The sequence below is a fragment of the Pristiophorus japonicus genome, chromosome 14 (genome assembly GCF_044704955.1).
Source record: "Pristiophorus japonicus isolate sPriJap1 chromosome 14, sPriJap1.hap1, whole genome shotgun sequence".
NCBI classification, from domain to species: domain Eukaryota; kingdom Metazoa; phylum Chordata; class Chondrichthyes; family Pristiophoridae; genus Pristiophorus; species Pristiophorus japonicus.
The window spans coordinates 107,881,270-107,901,032 of record NC_091990.1 but is presented as its reverse complement, the minus strand read 5'-3'; the positions used below and the strand labels follow the sequence as shown (position 1 = coordinate 107,901,032).

Genomic DNA, 19,763 nt, shown 5'->3' with positions numbered 1-19,763 from the left:
ACTCGAAGCATCATATTGAACTCGTGCACGACATCCATCACTGTGGAGAGTCTGCGTGCGGTTTTCGCGACCCACGGCTTACCGGACATCCTGGTCAGCGATAATGGCCCATGTTTTACCAGCCATGAATTCCAGGAGTGTATGTCGGACAATGGGATCAAGCATGTCCGGACAGCGCCGTTCAAGCCGGCCTCCAATGGAAAGGCGGAAAGGGCGGTCCAAGTCATAAAGCAGGGCATGCTACGCATCCAAGGACCCTCCCTTCAGTACCACTTATCGCGCCTCCTGCTGGCCTACAGGTCCAGGCCGCATTCGCTTACGGGAGTCCCGCCAGCGGAACTCCTCATGAAACGCACGCTCAAGATGTGGCTGTCCCTTATTCACCCAGCCCTGGCAGACATTGTTGAGGGCAAGCGCCAGTCCCAAACCAAGCTCCATGATCGAGGCTCAAGGGGGAGGTGTATAGAAATAGATGACCCTGTATTTGTTCTTAACCATGCTTTGGGACCCAAATGGCTTGATGGCACCGTAATTGGCAAAGAAGGAAACAGGATCATGATGGTCCAACTAAACAATGGGCAGATATGCCGCAAACACTTGGACCAAGTAAAGACAAGGTTCAGTGCAGGCACGGAGGAACCGGAAGAAGAGCACGATGAGATAGCACCCACACCACTGCCAGGGCACGAGCAACAAAGACAGCCCTCAGCATGCATAGTCCCTGCGGCTAGCCCGGACAGGCCAGAATCACCTCAAATAACAGAGACACGTGCCGAGGCTCAGCCACAAGAGCCACAACTGCGGCGCTCCACGAGAGAGTGTCGACCAATCGATAGACTTAACCTCTGAAACTAAAAGACCTAAAGGGGAGGTGATGTCATGTATTTCACCATCTTGCAATGACTATAAGTATGCAACTGTAACTCATGCATACTGTAGCTGTACCCTTGTAATGCACACCCTGACCACAGGGAGTGAGCTCCTCACCTGGGCTTCCAGGTATAAAAGGGGAGTTCCCACCCAGGATCAGCACTCTTTAGTCCTGGGAATAAAGTAAAGGTCACAGAGTGACCGTGTCTGATATATCCATGCCTCGTGTAAGTTTGTAACAAGGTGCAGAGACACTACAGAGGCCATGCAAAAATGGGGAACCTTCAGCAGATGTGTCCACAGCTCAGCAAGCGTGCTGTGACACACCATCTGGATGATGATGACCGATCCGGAGCGGATCCGGCAATGCAATCCGAGATATACGAGGAGGAAGTGTATAGTGTACATTTGTTCCTGACAAAGAGCCAACTGATAACGATTGAACTAAAATTGAACGGCGTGCCGGTATCTATGGAATTAGACACGGGTGCCAGTCAGTCAATTATGAGCCAGAGGACTTTCGAAAAGCTGTGGAACACCAAGGCTGTGAAACCCAAGCTGAGTCCAGTAAATGCAAAATTGCGTACCTTCACCAAAGAGCTCATACCAGTGATTGGCAGTGCAGCAGTCAAGGTGTCATACGATGGGGCGGTTCATGATCTATTGGTGTGGATCGTTCCATGCAATGGTCCAACGCTGTTCGGCAGGAGTTGGCTCGAAAAAATAGTGGAACTGGAATGATATTAAAGCTTTGTCATCAGTGAATGACGCTCGTGTGCTCAAGTGTTGAGCAAATTTCCCTCGCTGTTTGAACCGGGCATCAGCAACTTCACGGGAGCCAAGGTGCAGATCCACCTTCACTCGGATTCAAGACCCGTCCATCACAAAGCCCGGGCGGTCCTGTACATGATGAGGGAGGAGGTCAAAATTGAACTGGACAGACTCCAATGTGAACCAGTCAAATTTAATGAATGGGCTAGTCCGATTGTTGCTATGCTGAAGAGTGATGGCACTGTCAGGATTTGTGGAGACTACAAGGTTACGATCAACCGAGTTTTGAAACAGGATCAGTACATAGAAACATAGAAACATAGAAAATAGGTGCAGGAGTAGGCCATTCTCCCCTGCGAGCCTGCACCACCATTCAATAAGATCATGGCTGATCATTCCCTCAGTACCCCTTTCCTGCTTTCTCTCCATACCCCTTGATCCCTTTAGCCGTAAGGGCCATATCTAACTCCCTCTTGAATATATCCAATGAGTATACCCGTTACCAAAGGCTGATGACCTGTTTGCAACGCTAGCCGGTGGAAAGTCGTTCACCAAATTGGATCTGACATCGGCCAAATGACACAGGAGCTTGTCGAATGTCGAAGAAACTTACGTGCATCAATACGCAAAAAGGGCTGCTCATTTACAACAAGTGTCCTTTCGGAATTTGTTCGGCTACAGCCATATTTCAGAGAAACATGGAGAGTTTACTGAAGTCCATCCCTAGAATCGTAGTGTTCCAAGACGACATTCTGGTCACAGGTCGTGACACTGCCGAACACCTGCACAACCTGGAAGAAGTTCTACGTCGTCTGGACAAAGTGGAGCTCAGGCTGAAACATTCAAAGTGCATCTTTATGGCACTGGAAGTCGAATTCCTGGGAAGGAAGATGGCATCAGGCCTACAGACTCTCAAACAGAGGCCATCAAAAATGCACCCAGACCCCAGAATGTGACGGAACTGTGTTCGTTCCTTGGTCTTCTCAACTACTTCGATAATATCTTACAAATTGAGCACATTATTAAAGCCACTGCACATGCTGCTCAGAAAAGGTGACAACTGGGTTTGGGGTGTAACTCAAGACAAGGCCTTCGAGAAGGCTAGAAATCTGCTTTGTTCCAACAAATTGTTGGTACATTATGACCCATGCAAAAGTTTAGTATTGGCCTATGACGCTTCATCACATGGGGTTGATTGAGTGCTCCAACAATCCAATGAGTCGGGCAAACTACAACCCGTTGCGTATGCATCGAGAAGCATATCTAAAGCGGAAAGAGCCTATTGCATGGTAGAGAAAGAAGCTTTAGCCTGCATATATGGGGTTAAAAAGATGCACCAGTATCTGTTTGGGCTATGTTTCGAGCTTGAAACCGATCACAAGCCGCTCATATCTTTGTTTTCAGAGCATAGAGGTATCAATACCAACGCGTCGCCCTGCATCCAGAGGTGGGCACTGACATTATCTGCCTATGATTGTCATTCACCATAGACCTGGCACCGAGAATTGTGGCGATGCATTGAGCCGTTTACCGTTGCCCACGCTGGAGGTGGAAATGCCACAGCCTGCAGACCTACTGTTGGTCATGGATGCCTTTGAGAGTAAAGGGTCGCCTGTCACTGCTCAACAAGTTAGGACCTGGACCAGCCAGGATCCGATCTTATCGGTTGTAAAACGTTGTGTCCTTAGTGGTGATTGATCAGGCATTCCCAGGGAAATGTGTGATGAGACCAAACCTTACAACCATCGCAAAGACGAACTATCCATTCAATCTGATTGTTTGCTATGGGGTAATCGTGTTGTTATGCCCAAGAAAGGCAGGGAGAGATTTGTATGGGATTTACACAGTACCCATCCCGGTATTGTGATGATAAAGGTCATTGCCAGGTCTCATGTTTGGTGGCCTGGCATTGACTCTGATTTGGAGTCATGTACGCATCAGTGCAACACTTGCATGCAGTTAAGCAATGCACCAGTGGAATCTCCGCTAAGTCTGTGGTCGTGGCCATCCAAACCATGGTCGAGGATTCACATCGACTATGCGGGTCCTTTCCTGGGCAAAATGTTTTTGGTGGTGGTGGATGCATATTCCAAATGGATAGAATGTGTAATCATGTCATCCAGCATATCCACAGCCACCATTGAGAGCTTTTGTGCCATGTTCGCCACTCAAGGTCTGCCCGACATCGTTGTGAGCGACAATGGATCGTGCTTCATGAGTTTGGAGTTTCAAGAGTTTATGAGACTCAATGGTATCAAGCATGTAAGGTCAGCACCATTCAAACCCGCATCCAATGCTCAAGCGGAGCGGGCCATCCAAACCATCAAGCAGAGCCTGAAACGCGTAACTCACGGTTCTTTGCAGACTCACTTGTCACGCACACTGCTTAGTTACAAGACGAGACTCCACACGCTTACCGGGGTCCCCTCTGCTGAACTATTGATGAAGAGAGGTCTCAAGAACAGGCTCTCTCTTGTCCACCCTGCTCTTAATGATCACGTCGAAAACAGTCGTCACCATCAGCAGTGGTATCATGATCGCACTGCCGTGTCACGTGACGTCTCGATTAATGATCCTGTGTTGGGCTAAATTATGGTCAAGGCCCCAAGTGGGACACTGGCACTGTTACGGCCAAGGAGGGAAACAGGGTGTTTATTGTCAGGCTCACCAATGGGTGAACATGCAGGAGGTACATTGATCATACGAAATTGCGGCACACAGACGAACCGGAACAGCTTGAAGAAGACACCATCAATGACCAACCGATTCATTATCAGCCATCAGAAGACCCTGCTGTTGTCAATGAATCTGGACCTTCAATCCCCGACATTGACACTGCCACTCCCATTAGATCGGCTACCCAGCCTCAAGTCATGAATGACTCGGAGAGCTCACCCAGATCTGGAATTGAACTGAGACGATCGACTCGGGAGCGGAAAGCCCTGAACCATCTCAATTTGTGAATAGGACTGATACCAAGATCTGGGGGGGGGGAAATGATGTAATGTATGCCTGAGTTTACCTGTGACCGTCGGAGGTCATTGGGCCACAGACACATGTGCAGCCCTTGTATATAAAGTTTCCATGTTTAATCCTCACTTTGAGAGCTAATAAAGTAGAGTCAGGTCGCACCTGATTGTGTTCACGGTACTAAGCCTGTTGAGTTATTGCATTCGCAACATCCTCCTTCAAGACAGTCCTTAAAAGCTCTTTGGTCAAGCTTTTGGTCACTTGCGCTTATTTTTACTTATGCAGCTCGGTGTCAAATTTTTAAAACTGTAATAATACTCCTGTGAAGCGCCTTGGGATGTTTCACTACGTTAAAGGCGCTATATAAATACAAGTTGTTGTTGTATGATTGTATGTTCACTTTACACTAACGCTACTCTTGTTTGTCTAAATTCGCCCTTACAAGAGTGAAGTGCCTTGTGATTTCCCGCCTCTCTGTCCTTGGGAATGTGTTCACTAATCAACAAGTGAATGTACACCACTTGAGTTCAATGGAATCAATCTAAATTCACCATCAGCTCCTCGCGTTAGACGTTATCCGTGAGAGTTCAAAAGGGAGAAGTGACCCAGATGCAGTTTCTGCAGTCAATACGGACAGGTGCTGGAGATCAGAGACTCCGTATTCTCCCCCTGTCACATATTTAACAACGTGGAAATGAAGCTTTTAATAAATATATAATTCATTGCGGGGATGTGGACGTCGCTGGCTCGGCCGCGCCAAATGTCCAACTGGGTGTCTTGCTGGCCTGCTACCATAGTGCGGGCTGGAGTCACGTGTGGGCAGGCTTCCCTCACGGATTTTACGCAAAATTTACAGCACACCAACAGGTATTCGGCCCAACTGGATCAAGCTGGCGTGTCTGCTGTTTCCTTCCATCCCTCTTCATCTTGCCCCATCAGGATAACTTAATCCTTTGTTCCTGGTGCACTGTCTCCTTAAATGCATTTCTGCTATTCTCCTCAGCCTCTCCCTATGGTAGTGAGTTCCACATTCTCACCACTCCCTGGGTAAAGATTTCTGATAAGAACATAAAAAATAGGAGCAGGAGTAGGCTGTCTGGCCCCTCGAGCCTGCTCCACCATTCAATAAGATCATGGCAGATCTGATCTTGGCCTCAGCTCCACTTCCCTGCCTGCTCCCCATAACCCTCGACTCCCCTATCATTCAAAAATCTGTCTATAAATACATTCAATGACCCCTGTCATGTATTCAACTGTCATTGTAATCTATGTATAAACTGACCTAAGTTGTACACCGTGAGAACACTGACCACTAGGTGGTGAACTTGTGGGAGACACTCCTAATCTGGACCTTCAGGTATAAAAGGGAAAGTTCCACTCATTCTCTCCACTTCAGTGCTGGCTAATAAAGGTTACTGGTCAGAGTGACCTTCTCTCTAGTATGGGCTCGTGTGCATTTGTACTGTATAGTAAGGACATATTATTGGCGACGAGAAACTGGGCTTTAAACCATGCGAGCATGGCCACTAGTAGCACAGACGAGAGGTACTATGTTGGTGATGATTGGGATGATTTTATTGAGAGACTACAGCAAAGTTTCGTCATTAAGGAATGGCTGGGACAGGATTCGGCCGACAAACGCAGGGCTCATCTCCTGACGGTTTGTGGATCCAGGACGTACTCCCTGATGAAGGACCTTCTAGCGCCAGAGAAGCCGGTGGACAAGACTTTTGAAGAGCTCAGTAAGTTGATCGGGGAACACTTTAAACCGGCGAGCAGCATGCACATGGCGAAACACCGGTTTTACACACACCGGCGGTGAGAAGAGCAAAGCGTTCCTGACTTCGTGGCAGACCTCCGGCGACTGACGAGCCTATGTAAGTTCCCAGATGCATGCAGAGCGGCGATGCTGCAAGACCTTTTCATTGAGGACACGCTGGGGTTTTCAGGAAACTGATTGAGACCAAAGACTTGACCCTGGAAAAGGCGGCTTTGATGGCCCAGACGATTATCTCAGGGGAGGAAGAGACCAGAATGATGTTTGACAAAAATCTTGGTTTAAATGCAACTAATGGACAGGGAGCCAACATTGTTAACATGGCACACAGTTCTCCAGGCAGACAGGGGCAATCGGACATGCCCGAGCATGAAGTCGAACCCAAAGGGGGAATTCAACAGAGACAATGGCTAGCTGAACGGCGATTCATGCCATCGCAAGGGACAATGCGGCCAGTAATGGGGCCATCAACACCTGTCAATGGTGCGCTTAAGGACACAGTTACAGAGACAGTCAGAGATGATTGACTGATAATGGACCTTTTGTTTCCAACAACGGTTCATGTTGTGGAGGCAAACACACAGCCAGAGCTTGCAGGTATCAGCAATATACCTGCAGAAACTGCAACGTCAGCGGTCACTTGGCGCATATGTGCAGGAAGCCTGCAGCCAGGTTGATGTACGAGGAGGACGAGCCTGATGTAAGTCCTACGAGGCCAAATGGACACTGGGGGAAATCGCTGGAAGCTGAAGTTCAGCGAGTTCATGTGGAGCACATATACAGTTCATATACCAGGACGCCACCGATAATAATGAAAGTGCTCCTCAATGGCATCCCAATATCAATGGAGCTAGACACGGGGGGCCAGCCAGTCCTTGATGAGTATCAAACAGTTCAACAAGTTGTTGGCGTCCAAGGCCAGGAAGCCAAAATTATTGCCGATTGACGCAAAGCTACGGACATATACAAAGGAGATCATTCCGGTGCTAGGCAGCGCCACCGTAGTTGTGACCCACAAAGATTCGGAGAACAGGTTGCCACTCTGGACTGGACCGGGTAGGTCTGCGAGTGAAAAAGGCGAAGTGCGTCTTCCTAGCTCCAGAGGTAGAATTCCTTGGGATGAGGGTAGCAGCAGACAGGATCAGACCTACTGCGTCCAAAACGGAAGCGATCCACAGAACACCCAGACCCCGTAACACGTAATAGTTCAGGAGCTGCGTTCGTTCCTGGGGCTCCTGAACTATTTTGGTAACTTTCTTCCCAAATTGAGCACGCTGTTAGAACCGCTACACGTGCTCCTATGCAAAGGTCGCGAATGGGTCTGGGGGGACAGCCAGGAAAGGATTTTTGATACAGCATGCAATTTGTTATGCTCCAACAATCTGTTAAAGCTATATAACCCATGTAAGAAACTTGTTTTAATGTGCGATGCGTCGTCCTATGGGGTCGGGTGTGTGTTGCAGCATGTTAATGCCAAGGGTCAGTTACAGCCGGTAGCTTATGCCTCCAGAAGTCTGTCCCAGGCAGAAAAGGGCTACAGGATGGTAGAAAAGGAAGCGCTTGCATGTGTATATGCAGTAAAAAAAATGCACCAGTACCTGTTTGGCAGGAAATTTGAGCTGGAGACAGATCACAAACCCCTAACGTCCCCTTTGGCCAACAACAAGGCCATAAATGCAAATGTGTCAGCCCACAGACAGAGGTGGGCACTCACGTTAGCTGCCTATGACTATACCATTCGGCACAGACCGGGCACTGAAAACTGCGCCGATGCACTCAGCAGGCTCCCACTAGCCACCGCCGAGGGGGCAACCGAGCGTGCTGCTGAGATGGTCATGGTTGTTGAAGCTTTCCAAAGCGAAGGCTCACCTGTGACAGCCCGTCAGATTAAAGTCTGGACAAATAGAGACCCGCTACTGTCTTTAGTCAAGAAATGTGTCCTGAATGGGGACTAGGCAGCCACGTACGGGGCATGCCCTGAGGACTTTAAACTATTTCACAGGCGCAAGGATGAACTCTCGATTCAGGCCGTTTGTCTACTATGGGGAAACCGAGTAGTCATGCTCCAGATGGGCAGAGAGGCGTTCATCTGAGAACTCCACAATGAGCACCCAGGCATTGCCATGATGAAGGCAATTGCCAGGTCACACGTTTGGTGGCCAGGGATAGATGCAGACCTGGAACTTTGTGTTCGCAGGTGCAACATGTGTGCCCAGCTGGGCAATGCGCCCAGGGAAGCCCCCCTTAGCCCCTGGTCCTGGCCCGCCAAGCCATGGTCACGCATCCATGTCAACTACGCAGGTCCTTTCATGGGTAAAATGTTTTTGGTTGTAGTAGACCGCCTATTCCAAATGGATCGAATGTGACATTCTCAATTCAAGCACATCCTCTGCCACGATAGAAAGTCTACGGGCAATGTTCGCCACCCATGGTCTCCCGGACGTCTTGGTCAGCGACAATGGCCCGTACTTTACTAGCATTGAATTCCAGGACTTCATGGCAGGAAATGGTATCAACCATGTCAGAACGGCACCGTTCAAGCCGGTCTCAAAACGGCCAGGCGGAACGAGCACTGCAGATAATCAAACAGGGGATGCTCAGGATGCAAGGGGGTTCCCTACAAAGCCGTTTATCATGCCTCCTTTTGGCCAATAAATCCTGACCACACTCGCTCACAGGGGTTCCACCCGCAGAGCTGCTAATGAAAAGGACGCTCAAAACCAGGTTATCCCTTATACACCCCACCATGAAAGAAATTGTTGAGAGCAGGCGCCGGTCACAATGTGACTACCATGATGGGAATGCGAGGGCGTGATGTATTGATGTCAATGACCCTGTCTTTGTCCTCAACTATGCTGCAGGGCCCAAATGGCTCGCAGGCACTGAGACTGCCAAAGAGGGGATTAGGATTCTGGTAGTTAAACTTATCAATGGACAAATCTGCCGCAAAAACGTGGATCAAACAAAAAAGGAGGTTCAGCAACCCCATAGAAGAAGCAGAGGAAGAACACGTTGTAGAGTTCACTCCACCACAGGTGACCGAACACTGGAACCAAGTGGAGAGCCCAGTCATTGTGGGCAGTCCGGAGAGGCCTGAGGCACCACAAACAGCAGACACACAGGCCAGCGCCCAACAACCGGAGCCCCAACTCAGGCGCTCTACAAGGGAGCGTAAACCACCAGAGAGACTCAACCTGTGATCCCAATAAGACTTTGGGGGGGAGGTGGTGTCATGTATTCAACTGTCATTGTAATCCATGTATAATCTGACCTAAGTTGTACACCGTGAGAACACTGACCACTAGGTGGTGAACTTGTGGGAGACACTCCTAACCAGGTATTAAAGGGGACGCTCCACCCATCTTCTCCACTTCAGTACTGGCTAATAAAGGTTACTGGTCACAGAGTGACCTTCTCTCTAGTATGGGTCTCGTGTGCATTTGTACTGTATAGTAAAGGACATATTAACCCCGCCTGCACAGCTCTCTGGGGTAGAGAATTCCAAAGATTCATGACCCTCAGAGAAGATAATTTCTCCTGAATTCCCTACTGGATTTATTAGTGACTATCTTATATTTAAGCTCCCTAATTCTGGTCTCCCCCACAAATGGAAATATCTTTTCCACATCTACCCTATCAAACTCCTTCACAATTTTTAAAGACCTCTATCATGGTCACCCTTCAGCCTTCTCTTTTTTTTAAAAAAGAAAACAGCCCCAGCCTGTTACTTTCTTGATACTTGTAACCTCTCAGTTCTGGTACCCTCCCTGTGAATCTATGTTTGTACCTTCTCCAGTGCCACAATATCCTTTTTATAATAATGGAGGGCAGAATTTAATTGCACACCTTGCCAAGCTTGGGACTTGAACTCCCGATCTCTGGGTTGCTCGACCTGTAGCATACCACAATGCATGGCTGTAGCACTGGACCATGTAACATTTTACTGTAGTTTCGCAGGTTGTATTACTCCTTGCGGATATTTATAAGACACTTTTGTGGTGAAAAATAATTTTTCTTCTGTGACAAATTGCTGCCTTTGTTTCCACCATATCTCGTTTAAAATGGACGCCGTCACCCCTGAAATAAAATGGAGGCCAGGACACAGGGCTAGGCAAGGTTGGTTGCTATAGAAACTACAAGGGTTTTCTTCCAGGTGCCAATAAAATTATTAATGATTAAAGTTCTGATAGACCTCGGACAAGAGGCTGCTGATTAGCAATGATATGAAATAATAGGGAGAAAGTGTTTCCAGTGGCAGGAGGAAGTGTTTCCAGTGGAAGGAGCGGTTTGGGAACCAGAGGACACAGATTTTTTTAAGATAATTGGCAAAAGAACCAGAGGCAACACAAGGAATAATTTTCTCACACAGCGAGTTGTTGTGCTTGGGAACACGCTGCCTGAAAGGGCAGTGGAAGTAGGTTCAATAACTTTCAAAAGGGAATTGGATAAATACTTGAACATGAAAACATTTGTAGCGCTATGGGGAAAGAGCAGGGGGAGTGGGACTAATTGGATCGCTCTTTCAGAGCTGGCACAGGCTCGATGGGCCGAATGGCCTCCTTCTGTGCTGTCTGATTCTATGATTGTCCATCCTGCTCATGGTCTCTGTCACATGTCCGGTACAAGGAGAAACTTTCAGCACAGCAAAGATGGGACGTATTTATATAGAAAGTGCCTCGTGCGCGTCATCACGAGACAGAAAGTGGCGAAAGCAAAGCCCCAGAACAAAAGCAAGAACTCGACAGATCTCGAATCAGGAAAGTCCTTAGCCCCATCGGCACGCAGATGTATACCACAGCTCGAGCTCACCACACACCAAGTCACCTGGATGAGGAGGAAAAGGGACGCGGGTTAATAACAACAGAGCCTTGCGGCCGCTGTTGTTAGAAGACGTGAGTGAGCGTGAACTGGGTCTGATACAGTCACAAGGGTGACGCGGAGCGAGGGGGAGCCTGAATTCAGTCGTGACTCAATAATAAATATACCAACGCACCGAGCAGCAATATCGGACTATGGCGGAGGGGGGTTTACACATTAACTAAAATGTTTTATATCATCAGCGGGAGGTCAAGGTTCCCTCTAAACTGTGTGCATGTGGGGAAGCGCAGCCGCCTTGGAGGTACTGCGCAGGCTGCTCACACGTTCTTAAATACCGTGCGGCGGCCAAGCATAGGAATTTAAAGGTATCGCGCATCGAAAAAATTGTCCTCTCAGACAACATTGGATTTTAGAGGGAACGCTGCAGGGGGTCTGCTGTGAGGTCTGGTGTTCGGAGCTGGTTGGTGATCTGACGCGGCTAACCTGGCCTGTCCCTTTAAGGCATTGTTCAGCTGTTCTCTCTGCGGCAAGCAGCCTCTTTGGGGACCACTGAGCGGCGGATCGACATCATAAGTACACAGATCCTTAACACCGTTAGTGGCTGGTGTACGGGAATAAAACTCGCTCAGATCCACTCCAGAGACTTGAGCACAAAATCCAGGCCGACGATACCAGTGCAGTACTGAGGGAGCGCTGCACTGTCGGAGGGGTAGTACTGAGGGAGCGCTGCACTGTCGGAAGGTAATACTGAGGGAGCACTTCACTGTCGGAAGGGCAGTACTGAGGGAGCGCTGCACTGTCGGAAGGGCAGTACTGAGGGAACGCTGCACTGTCGGAAGGTAGTACTGAGGGAGCACTTCACTGTCGGAAGGGCAGTACTGAGGGAACGCTGCACTGTCAGAAGGGCAGTACTGAGAGAGCGCTGCACTGTCGGAAGGGGAGTACTGAGGGAGCGTCGCACTGTCAGAAGGGCAGTACTGAGGGAGAGCTGCACTGTCGGAGGGGCAGTACTGTGGGAGCATTGCCCTTCGGAGGGGCAGTACTGAAGGAGTGCTGCACTGTCGGAGGTGCCGTCTTTCACACGAGACGTTAAACCAAGACCCCCGTCTGCCCTATCAGATGGACATAAAAGATCCCACAGCCACTATTTCGAAGAAGTGTGGGGGAGTTCTCCCCGTTGTCTTGGGGCCAATATTTATCCCTCAACCAACATCACCGAAACAGATTATCTGGTCCCTATCACATTGCTGGGAGGTGATCTCATTGAAACATATGAGATTCTGAGGGGGATCGACAGGGTGGATGCTGAGAGGTTGTTTCCTCTGGCTGGGGAGTCTGGGACCAGGAGTCACAGTCTCAGGTTAAGGGGTCGGCTATTTAGGACTGAGATGAGGAGGAATTTCTTCACTCAGAGGCTGGTGAATTTCTGGAATTCTCTGCCCCAGAGGCTGTGGATGCTCATTATTCAAGGCTGAGATCGATAGATTTTTAGACTCTCGGGGAATCCAGTGATATGGGGTCAGGCGGGAAAGTGGAGTTGAGGTCAAAGATTAGCCATGATCTTATTTGAATGGTGGAGCAGGCTCGAGAGACGGTATGCCCTATTCTTGCTCCTAATTCTTATATTATGATGTGAGAGCTTGATGTGCGCAAATTGGCTGCCCCGTTTCCCACATTTCAACAGTGACTACACTTCAAAAAGTACTTCATTGGCTGTAAAGCACTTTGGGACATCCTGAGGTGGTGAAAGGCGCTATAGAAATGCAAGTCTTTCTTTCTATCTGGGGCCTGGTCTTCACCACAATCCCAGTGCATAATTTTAACCGGTTTCCCCCTATGGTTATCAAACCAAACGTTTAATATTTGTCCACTAAACAGTTATTAAGTCAAGACTGAATCTCGGGCAAGAATCATACATGTCAGGACTGTGCCTGATTATATCGAGCCCGCCGTTACACAAATTCTTCAAAGGGCAGCGAGCTCACTCACGGCTTTGGGAAACTCACAGGAGAATAAACTTTTCAGGAAAGAAAGAGAGGGAAACAGCGAGTACTTTACAAAGCATCTATTTTAATTTATTATTTGCTTACAGCCTTTGGGTTTCATAAATAACTCTTTAACATATTCCATTGTGTGCAAAATACAGACTGATTGTGAGACTTCAAAAGAAAAAATACACATTGTTTTTTTTTTTAAATGGATTCACAAACATTTTTCTTAATTGTATTCTGTTATGAAATAGGAGCCCTTCTGCTAAACCTTTTTTTTTTCAGATGGATTGGAATTAAAATATCCTTTGATTGTCATCCTTTAAAGGTATGTGGAGTCTGTAACAGAAGATACAGGAGAATATATAGTGTACGCTGGCTCGAGAGTGGGAACAGGTTTCATTATAAATCATGAAGTGCATTTGCAGGACATGCAATGACGGGTCGATTTATTTTTTTATTAAAAGGGGTTGACGGGATGAGGCAAGCTCTCTTAGTCTGTTAGTACACAGCATGCTTCAGCTGTTAGGTGCTCCTGATCATTAAATCCACTGGGGGGGAAAAAATCAGCATTCCTGTTTACGTGCAGATGTGGGTTGAATTCCGCATGGCAAAATTTCACACCTTTGTGTGTGTGTTTGTTGTTTGTTGAATATAAGGGTTGCCCAGAAGCAACAAGAGACACCTTGCTGGGGGGGAATAATATATCAGTTGAAATTTTTTTTTTTTTTTTTAAACTCATTTTCTTCAAATTCACAATGTAAAACTTGGAAAAAATATATATGTACTTTTTTTTTTACAAATTTTCTTCAAATTCAAACTCGGTTTTTATATATATTATATATAAAATATATATATAATATGTCGCTTTTTTTTAAACAGCAAGTTAAGGTTTCAATTTTTCATGAATTTAAAAGAATACTGTGGATAAGCACAGTTGCTGCTATAAAATAGTCAAGTCAAGTCTTGCATCTTGTTGGCACTCTATGTACTTCATAAATCACCTGAAAAGTGATAGTTGGCTGCCTTTGATTTTGTTTAAAATTTTTTTAAATAACTAAAGTATGTTGAAAGGACTTATGAACAGGGTGGTGACGGGGAGCTGTAATTGGCCCTTGCACCCGCCGCTAGCTATAATTTGGCCGCTTATTGAAGAGCGGAAAAGTTTGGAAAGCTGGTCTTTACTCGACGTCTCCTCTCTACTTTCCAAACTTCAAAGGGTGGAGGGGAGGAAGCTATTCATCATTCTTTTTGTTGGGTTAAGGCCGTGATTACTGAACGGCAGCAGAACAAAGAGAAGATGCTGCTCAGACTGGGTGCATTGTCTGGCGGTGCAGGGTGCGATCAGGCATGCAGGTTCAGGGAGAAGTCAAGAAGTCCACAAGTGCAGCCAATGGCCCAACGATGAGAGAGGCAAGTCTTCAGCCAATGGGGGGGGTGAGCAGAGAGAGAGATGCGACAGATTGCAAGCAATGGAAAAGGCAGACAGGGAACGAGAGAGAGCGAAACAGATTACAAAAAAACTACAATACAATCTCGATGATGTCATGGAAAACAGGAGGGCACTGATAATAGAACACAACTCTGTCGTACGATTATATATTTCTTAACACACGCCAACAGCAGATCCAGTCAGTGCAAGGCTCTACATCCAATTGTCCTCGGTTACCAAATAAATCCAGACATAAGTCGATCCTATTCTGATTCCCGCCAAAGGATCCCAATTTCTCTTTGCCTACCCTACAGCAACGCAGGAATCCTCGACATCTCAACCTCAAACCTTCCAGCGGACCACGTTCCCGACTGTGTTTGTTGGTAGGCCGAGGAACGTTTCACACAATCCTCCGGCTCAAAGCCAATACTGATCAAGTGTCCCACGGGCAGACTCTGGAAAAACAACTTGCAACAACACGTTTTAAAACAATGGCACAGACCTCAAGGGTGGCACCAGTAAAAAGGCACCCATGGCATCAGGCACGAGGTGGGGGGGGGGAAACGAACATTCACCTCAAACACAGCCGCAGACACATGTTAAAATCATTCTCCACAGTGCCAGGCCGCTCTGCAGCAGGTCGCTCGGTCTTTGGCCGCAGTTACACTCGGCTAAAGTGGCTTCACTTCGCACTAAAGCTGCTGCTGTGACGTAAACAATGTGAAAGGCCAGGGTGAGCAAGGGCCTGCAACACTGTGGAGTGAGGGAGAGGGGGAGGCTATCCAGGGCAGGGGGGGGGGGGGTTGGGGGCAGTCCCCCTCTAATTCACTCTATACAGCTTCAGTGCGAGGCGGGAATCTCTTCGTGCCAGCAGTGACCTTGCGACGATGATAAATCAGCAGACAACACTAAAGTGTGAAGTGTCCGTAAATTGGGCGGTTTGGCTGCTTGCCCACTGTAAATTCTGCGTCTAATCACAGTGGGGCACGTACTGTTTGAATTGACACTAATTGCCTAAGTAAAGCAGTATTGTTTGTTCGAGGCATGTCCGCTGTGCGGATTGGGTAAGATAGTAAACAATGAGGACATTTGTCATCCTTGGATTCTTTGTTTGAAGTTACATTTCATGTCATGGAATAAAAAAATCCTTTTCTGCCTTCTCTTAAAAACGAGCCTTATATAAAATATGTAAACAGTTTAACAATATAAATTTGAATCTTGTAAAATCTACAGGATTTTTTGGTAAAACAATTATCACAATCATTATTGCTGGGGTTGTAAATCTATATTGCATAAACCCTCATGTGTACCCGATACACTGTGATTGCCCAGCGCTGTACGTGCAGTGATTTGTAGCTCTTCATTTTAAATAAATAGCGTTCAGTACGATTGCTTTTTGCCACCTTACATTAACGTTCCTCCTGCGTAATCAGCCGCTGATGTCAGGAGGCGCTAGACTAAGTCAACGGCACTTCAACGGGTCTTAAACCCCAGGGCGTTGAGCACCCACTCGATCATGTAATGCGGCGAAGGGTCGGTTTCCTGGCACATGTGTATGAGCACCTCGTATTGCACACAGAGCAGAGGCAGACTCAGACTCAGCAACTCGTACAGGAAGGCATAGTCGTAGGCATTGTCCCGCAAGTGGCAGCCAGTGGCATGCACCACGCCATGCACCCAGTTAGACAGGCGCTTGGGGGCATCAAGTAGCGCCCGCGTGGCTCGCAGCGGCCAGCCGAGGATTCTCCGAGACAACGCTGTCACGCTACCTGGGGGGCGGTCAGCTGAAGCGCTCGTGATGCAAACGCTTTCTGCGCTCATCCCAGCCTCGCCGTCCGATATACCCAAAGGCACGGCCTCACCCTGAAAAATATAAAAAGACCACAGCTGCAATTTGTATTTCTGGTGAATATATATCATCGCTGCACACCTGTTTCTGCGAGTGTGATAAAGGAACAGGAGGCCATTCAACCCCTCGAGCCTGTTCCCCCATTCAATGGGATTGTTGCTGATCTGTGACCTAATTCCATCTACCCGCCTTTGGCCCATATTCCTTAACAACTTTGGTTAATAGAAAGCTATCAATCTCCGAGTTAAAATTAACAATTGACGCAGCATCAATTGCTGTTTGTGGAAGAGAGTTCCAAACATTTACCACCCTTTGGGCCCAAGTTTCCACAGGATAAAAAACGGGTGCCCCTCCGAGCTGGGCGCCCGTTTTTCGCGCCTAAAACGGCGCCAGAAAAAAAACGCGCTATTCTCGAGCGCTTTGCAGCTCCTTGTCTGTTTGGCGCGGCGCCCAGGGGGGCGGAGCCTACACTCCCGCCGATTTTGTAAGTGGGAGGGGGCGGGTACTATTTAAATTAGTTTTTTTTCCTGCTGGCAGCGCTGCGCGTGCGCGTTGGAGCGTTCGCGCATGCTCAGTGTGAAAAAAAACATTGGCACTCGGCCATTTTTGTAGTTCTTTGTAGCTGTTTAATTTTTGAACATTTTTTAATAAAATCACATTGCCATCAGCACATCAGCACTGAGGCTTCCCTTCTCACTGTCTCCTTCCCCTCCCTCCCCTCCACGGCAACAAGCCGCTGTCTCCTTCCCCTCCCTCCCCTGCGCGGCAACAAGCCGCTGTCTCCTTCCCCTCCCTCCCCTACGCGGCAACAAACGGCGGTTTCCTTCGAACGATGGCTGAAGCACTTTCACACAGGTAGGAAGATGGTTTATTTAATCTTTTCTTTGCTTATAAATGTTTATTCAGGTTGGATTTATTTGTATAATATTTGTAGAAGTATAAATAAGGATTTATTGTCGAATTTAATGAGTTCCCTTCCCCCCCCCCCACCTCGTTCTGGACGCCTAATTTGTAACCTGCGCCTGATTTTTTAATGTGTAGAACAGGTTTTTTCAGTTCTACAAAAATCTTCACTTGCTCCATTCTACTTTAGTTTGGAGTACGTTTTCACTGTGGAAACTTTCAAATCAGGCGTCAGTGGCCGGACACGCCCCCTTTTGAAGAAAAAATTCTGTTCTAAAGTAGAACTGTTCTACCTCACTAGAACTGCAGAAAAAAAAATGTAGAGAATTGCGATTTCTAAGATAGTCCGTTCTCCACCAGTTGCTCCTAAAAATCAGGCGCAAATCATGTGGAAACTTGGGCCCTTTGTGTGTAGAAATGTTTCCTAATTTCACTCCTGAAAGGTCTGGCTCTAATTTTTAGACTATGCCCTCTGGTCCTGGATTTCCCAACCAGTGGGAATAGTTTCTCAATCTAATCTTCTAAAGTCCAGGGAATAGAATCCTAGTTTGTTTAATCTCTCCTCGTAACTTAACCCTTGAAGTCCGGGTATCATTCTGGGCTGAGAATAGAATTTGGGAATTGGCAACAATATTGGCGAAAAAGAATGTAGAACAGCAATGGGAAACATTTAAAACGGTGTTCAACAGAGTGCAGAAACAATATAGTCCGGTAAAAAGAACTAAACACTAATGAGACTTGATGGATGAATAAAGCCAAAAGGGAACAATTGAGGGTAAGGAAAGAGGCATACATTAAGTACTTAGACAGCAGGGGAGTGCATGATAAGGGAGAATTCGAAAAGATAAGGAGAAATAAAAAAACAAAATTAGGAATGCAAAGAGAACATATGAACATAAGAATAGGGAGCAGGAGTAGGCCATTCGGCCCCTCGAACCTGCTCCACCATTCAATAAGATCATGGCTGATCATCGACCTCAATTCCATTTTCCCGCCTATCTCCATATCCCTTGATTCCCCCTTTATTCTGCTAAGAGGAGCTATGAAATTAAATTATCAAGGATCATAAAACAAAATAGTAAAATATTTTACAGCACATCAATAAAAAAAGCAAGGTTGGGATGGGAATAGGACCATTAAGGGATAAACAGGGTAATACCACAGGTAACGTTAGAGAGGGCAGAAATATGAAATAATTATTTTGCTTCAGTATTTACCAGGGAGATAGAACAGGTGGACACGACATCTAAGGAAGAAATAGCAGAGGCTTTACCACACATATTTAATAATGTTAGAAAAAAGGTGTAGTGCCAGAGGACTAGCAGAGAGCTAATGTAATATCTATATTCAAGAAGGGGATAGAACATATCCATGGAATTATAGACTAGTCAGCTTAACATCGGTAGTCAGAAGAGTAATGGAATCCCAACTAAAGGAGAAAATAGAAGAATATCTAGAAACCAAAAATGTAATAATGAACGCTCAACATGGATTTCAAAAGGGAAAGTCTTGCGTGACCAACCTCATTGAATTTATTGAAAAGGTAACAGAGAGTAAACAAGGGTAATGCAGAAGATGTAATTGACCTAGATTTTTAATAGGCCTTCAATCAGGTTCCCCATAATAGACTGATGAACAAGATCAGAGAATGCGGCGTCAGGGGACAAGTAGTAAAATGGATCGCTAGCTGGCTTCAACACAGAAAGCAGAGAGTAGGGGTAACGGGTAGCTCTTTACAGTGGCAGAAGGTGGGTAGTGGTATTCCACAAGAATCAGTGCTGGGACCACTGTTGTTCACAATTTACGTCAATGATTTAGACTTTGGAATCAAAAACGCCTCATCGAAATCAATCAGCATAACCCTCTATTCCCTTCTCCCTCATATGCTTGTCTAGCCTCCCCTTAAATGCATCTATAATATTCGCTTCAACCCCTCCCTGTGGTAGCGAGTTCCACATTCTCACCACTCTCTGGGTAAAGAAGTTTCTTCTGAATTTCCTATTGGATTTCTTGGAGACTATTTTATATTAATGGCCTCTAGTTATGCTCTTCCCCACAAATGGAAACATTCTCTCTGTATCCACTCTATTAAAACCTTTCATAATTTTAAAGACCTCTATTAGGTCACCCCTCAGCCTTCATTTTTCAAGAGAAAAGAGACCCAGCCTGTCCATCCTTTCCTGATATGTACACCCTCGCATTTCTTGTAAATCTTTTCTGCACCCTCTCCAGTGCCTCTATATCTTTTTTATAATATGCGACCAGAACTGCACGCAGTAATCTAAGTGTGGTCTAACCAAGGTTTGACACAGGTTTAGCATAACCTCAGTATTTTTCAATTCTATACCTCTAGAAATAAACCCTAGTGCTTGGTTTGCTTTTTTA

General features: G+C 46.8%; 1 protein-coding gene across 10 annotated transcripts in view; it reads right to left on the bottom strand.

Annotated features, from left to right (window-relative positions):
- mical2b (microtubule associated monooxygenase, calponin and LIM domain containing 2b) overlaps window positions 1-19,763 on the bottom strand; it is a 403,033-nt gene that overhangs the window by 133,554 nt on the left and 249,716 nt on the right. For 9 of the 10 annotated variants that reach the window (XM_070899462.1, XM_070899461.1, XM_070899464.1 and 6 more), the window contains 2 exons: window positions 16,396-16,489; window positions 13,279-13,533 (listed from right to left, as the gene is read on the bottom strand). In XM_070899462.1, coding sequence (XP_070755563.1) covers window positions 13,517-13,533; window positions 16,396-16,489 — 111 coding nt within the window. In that variant the 3' untranslated portion in view covers window positions 13,279-13,516. Of the gene's footprint in view, window positions 1-13,278; window positions 13,534-16,395; window positions 16,490-19,763 lie in introns of those variants that run through there. The other variant, XM_070899469.1, reaches the window with a different exon arrangement.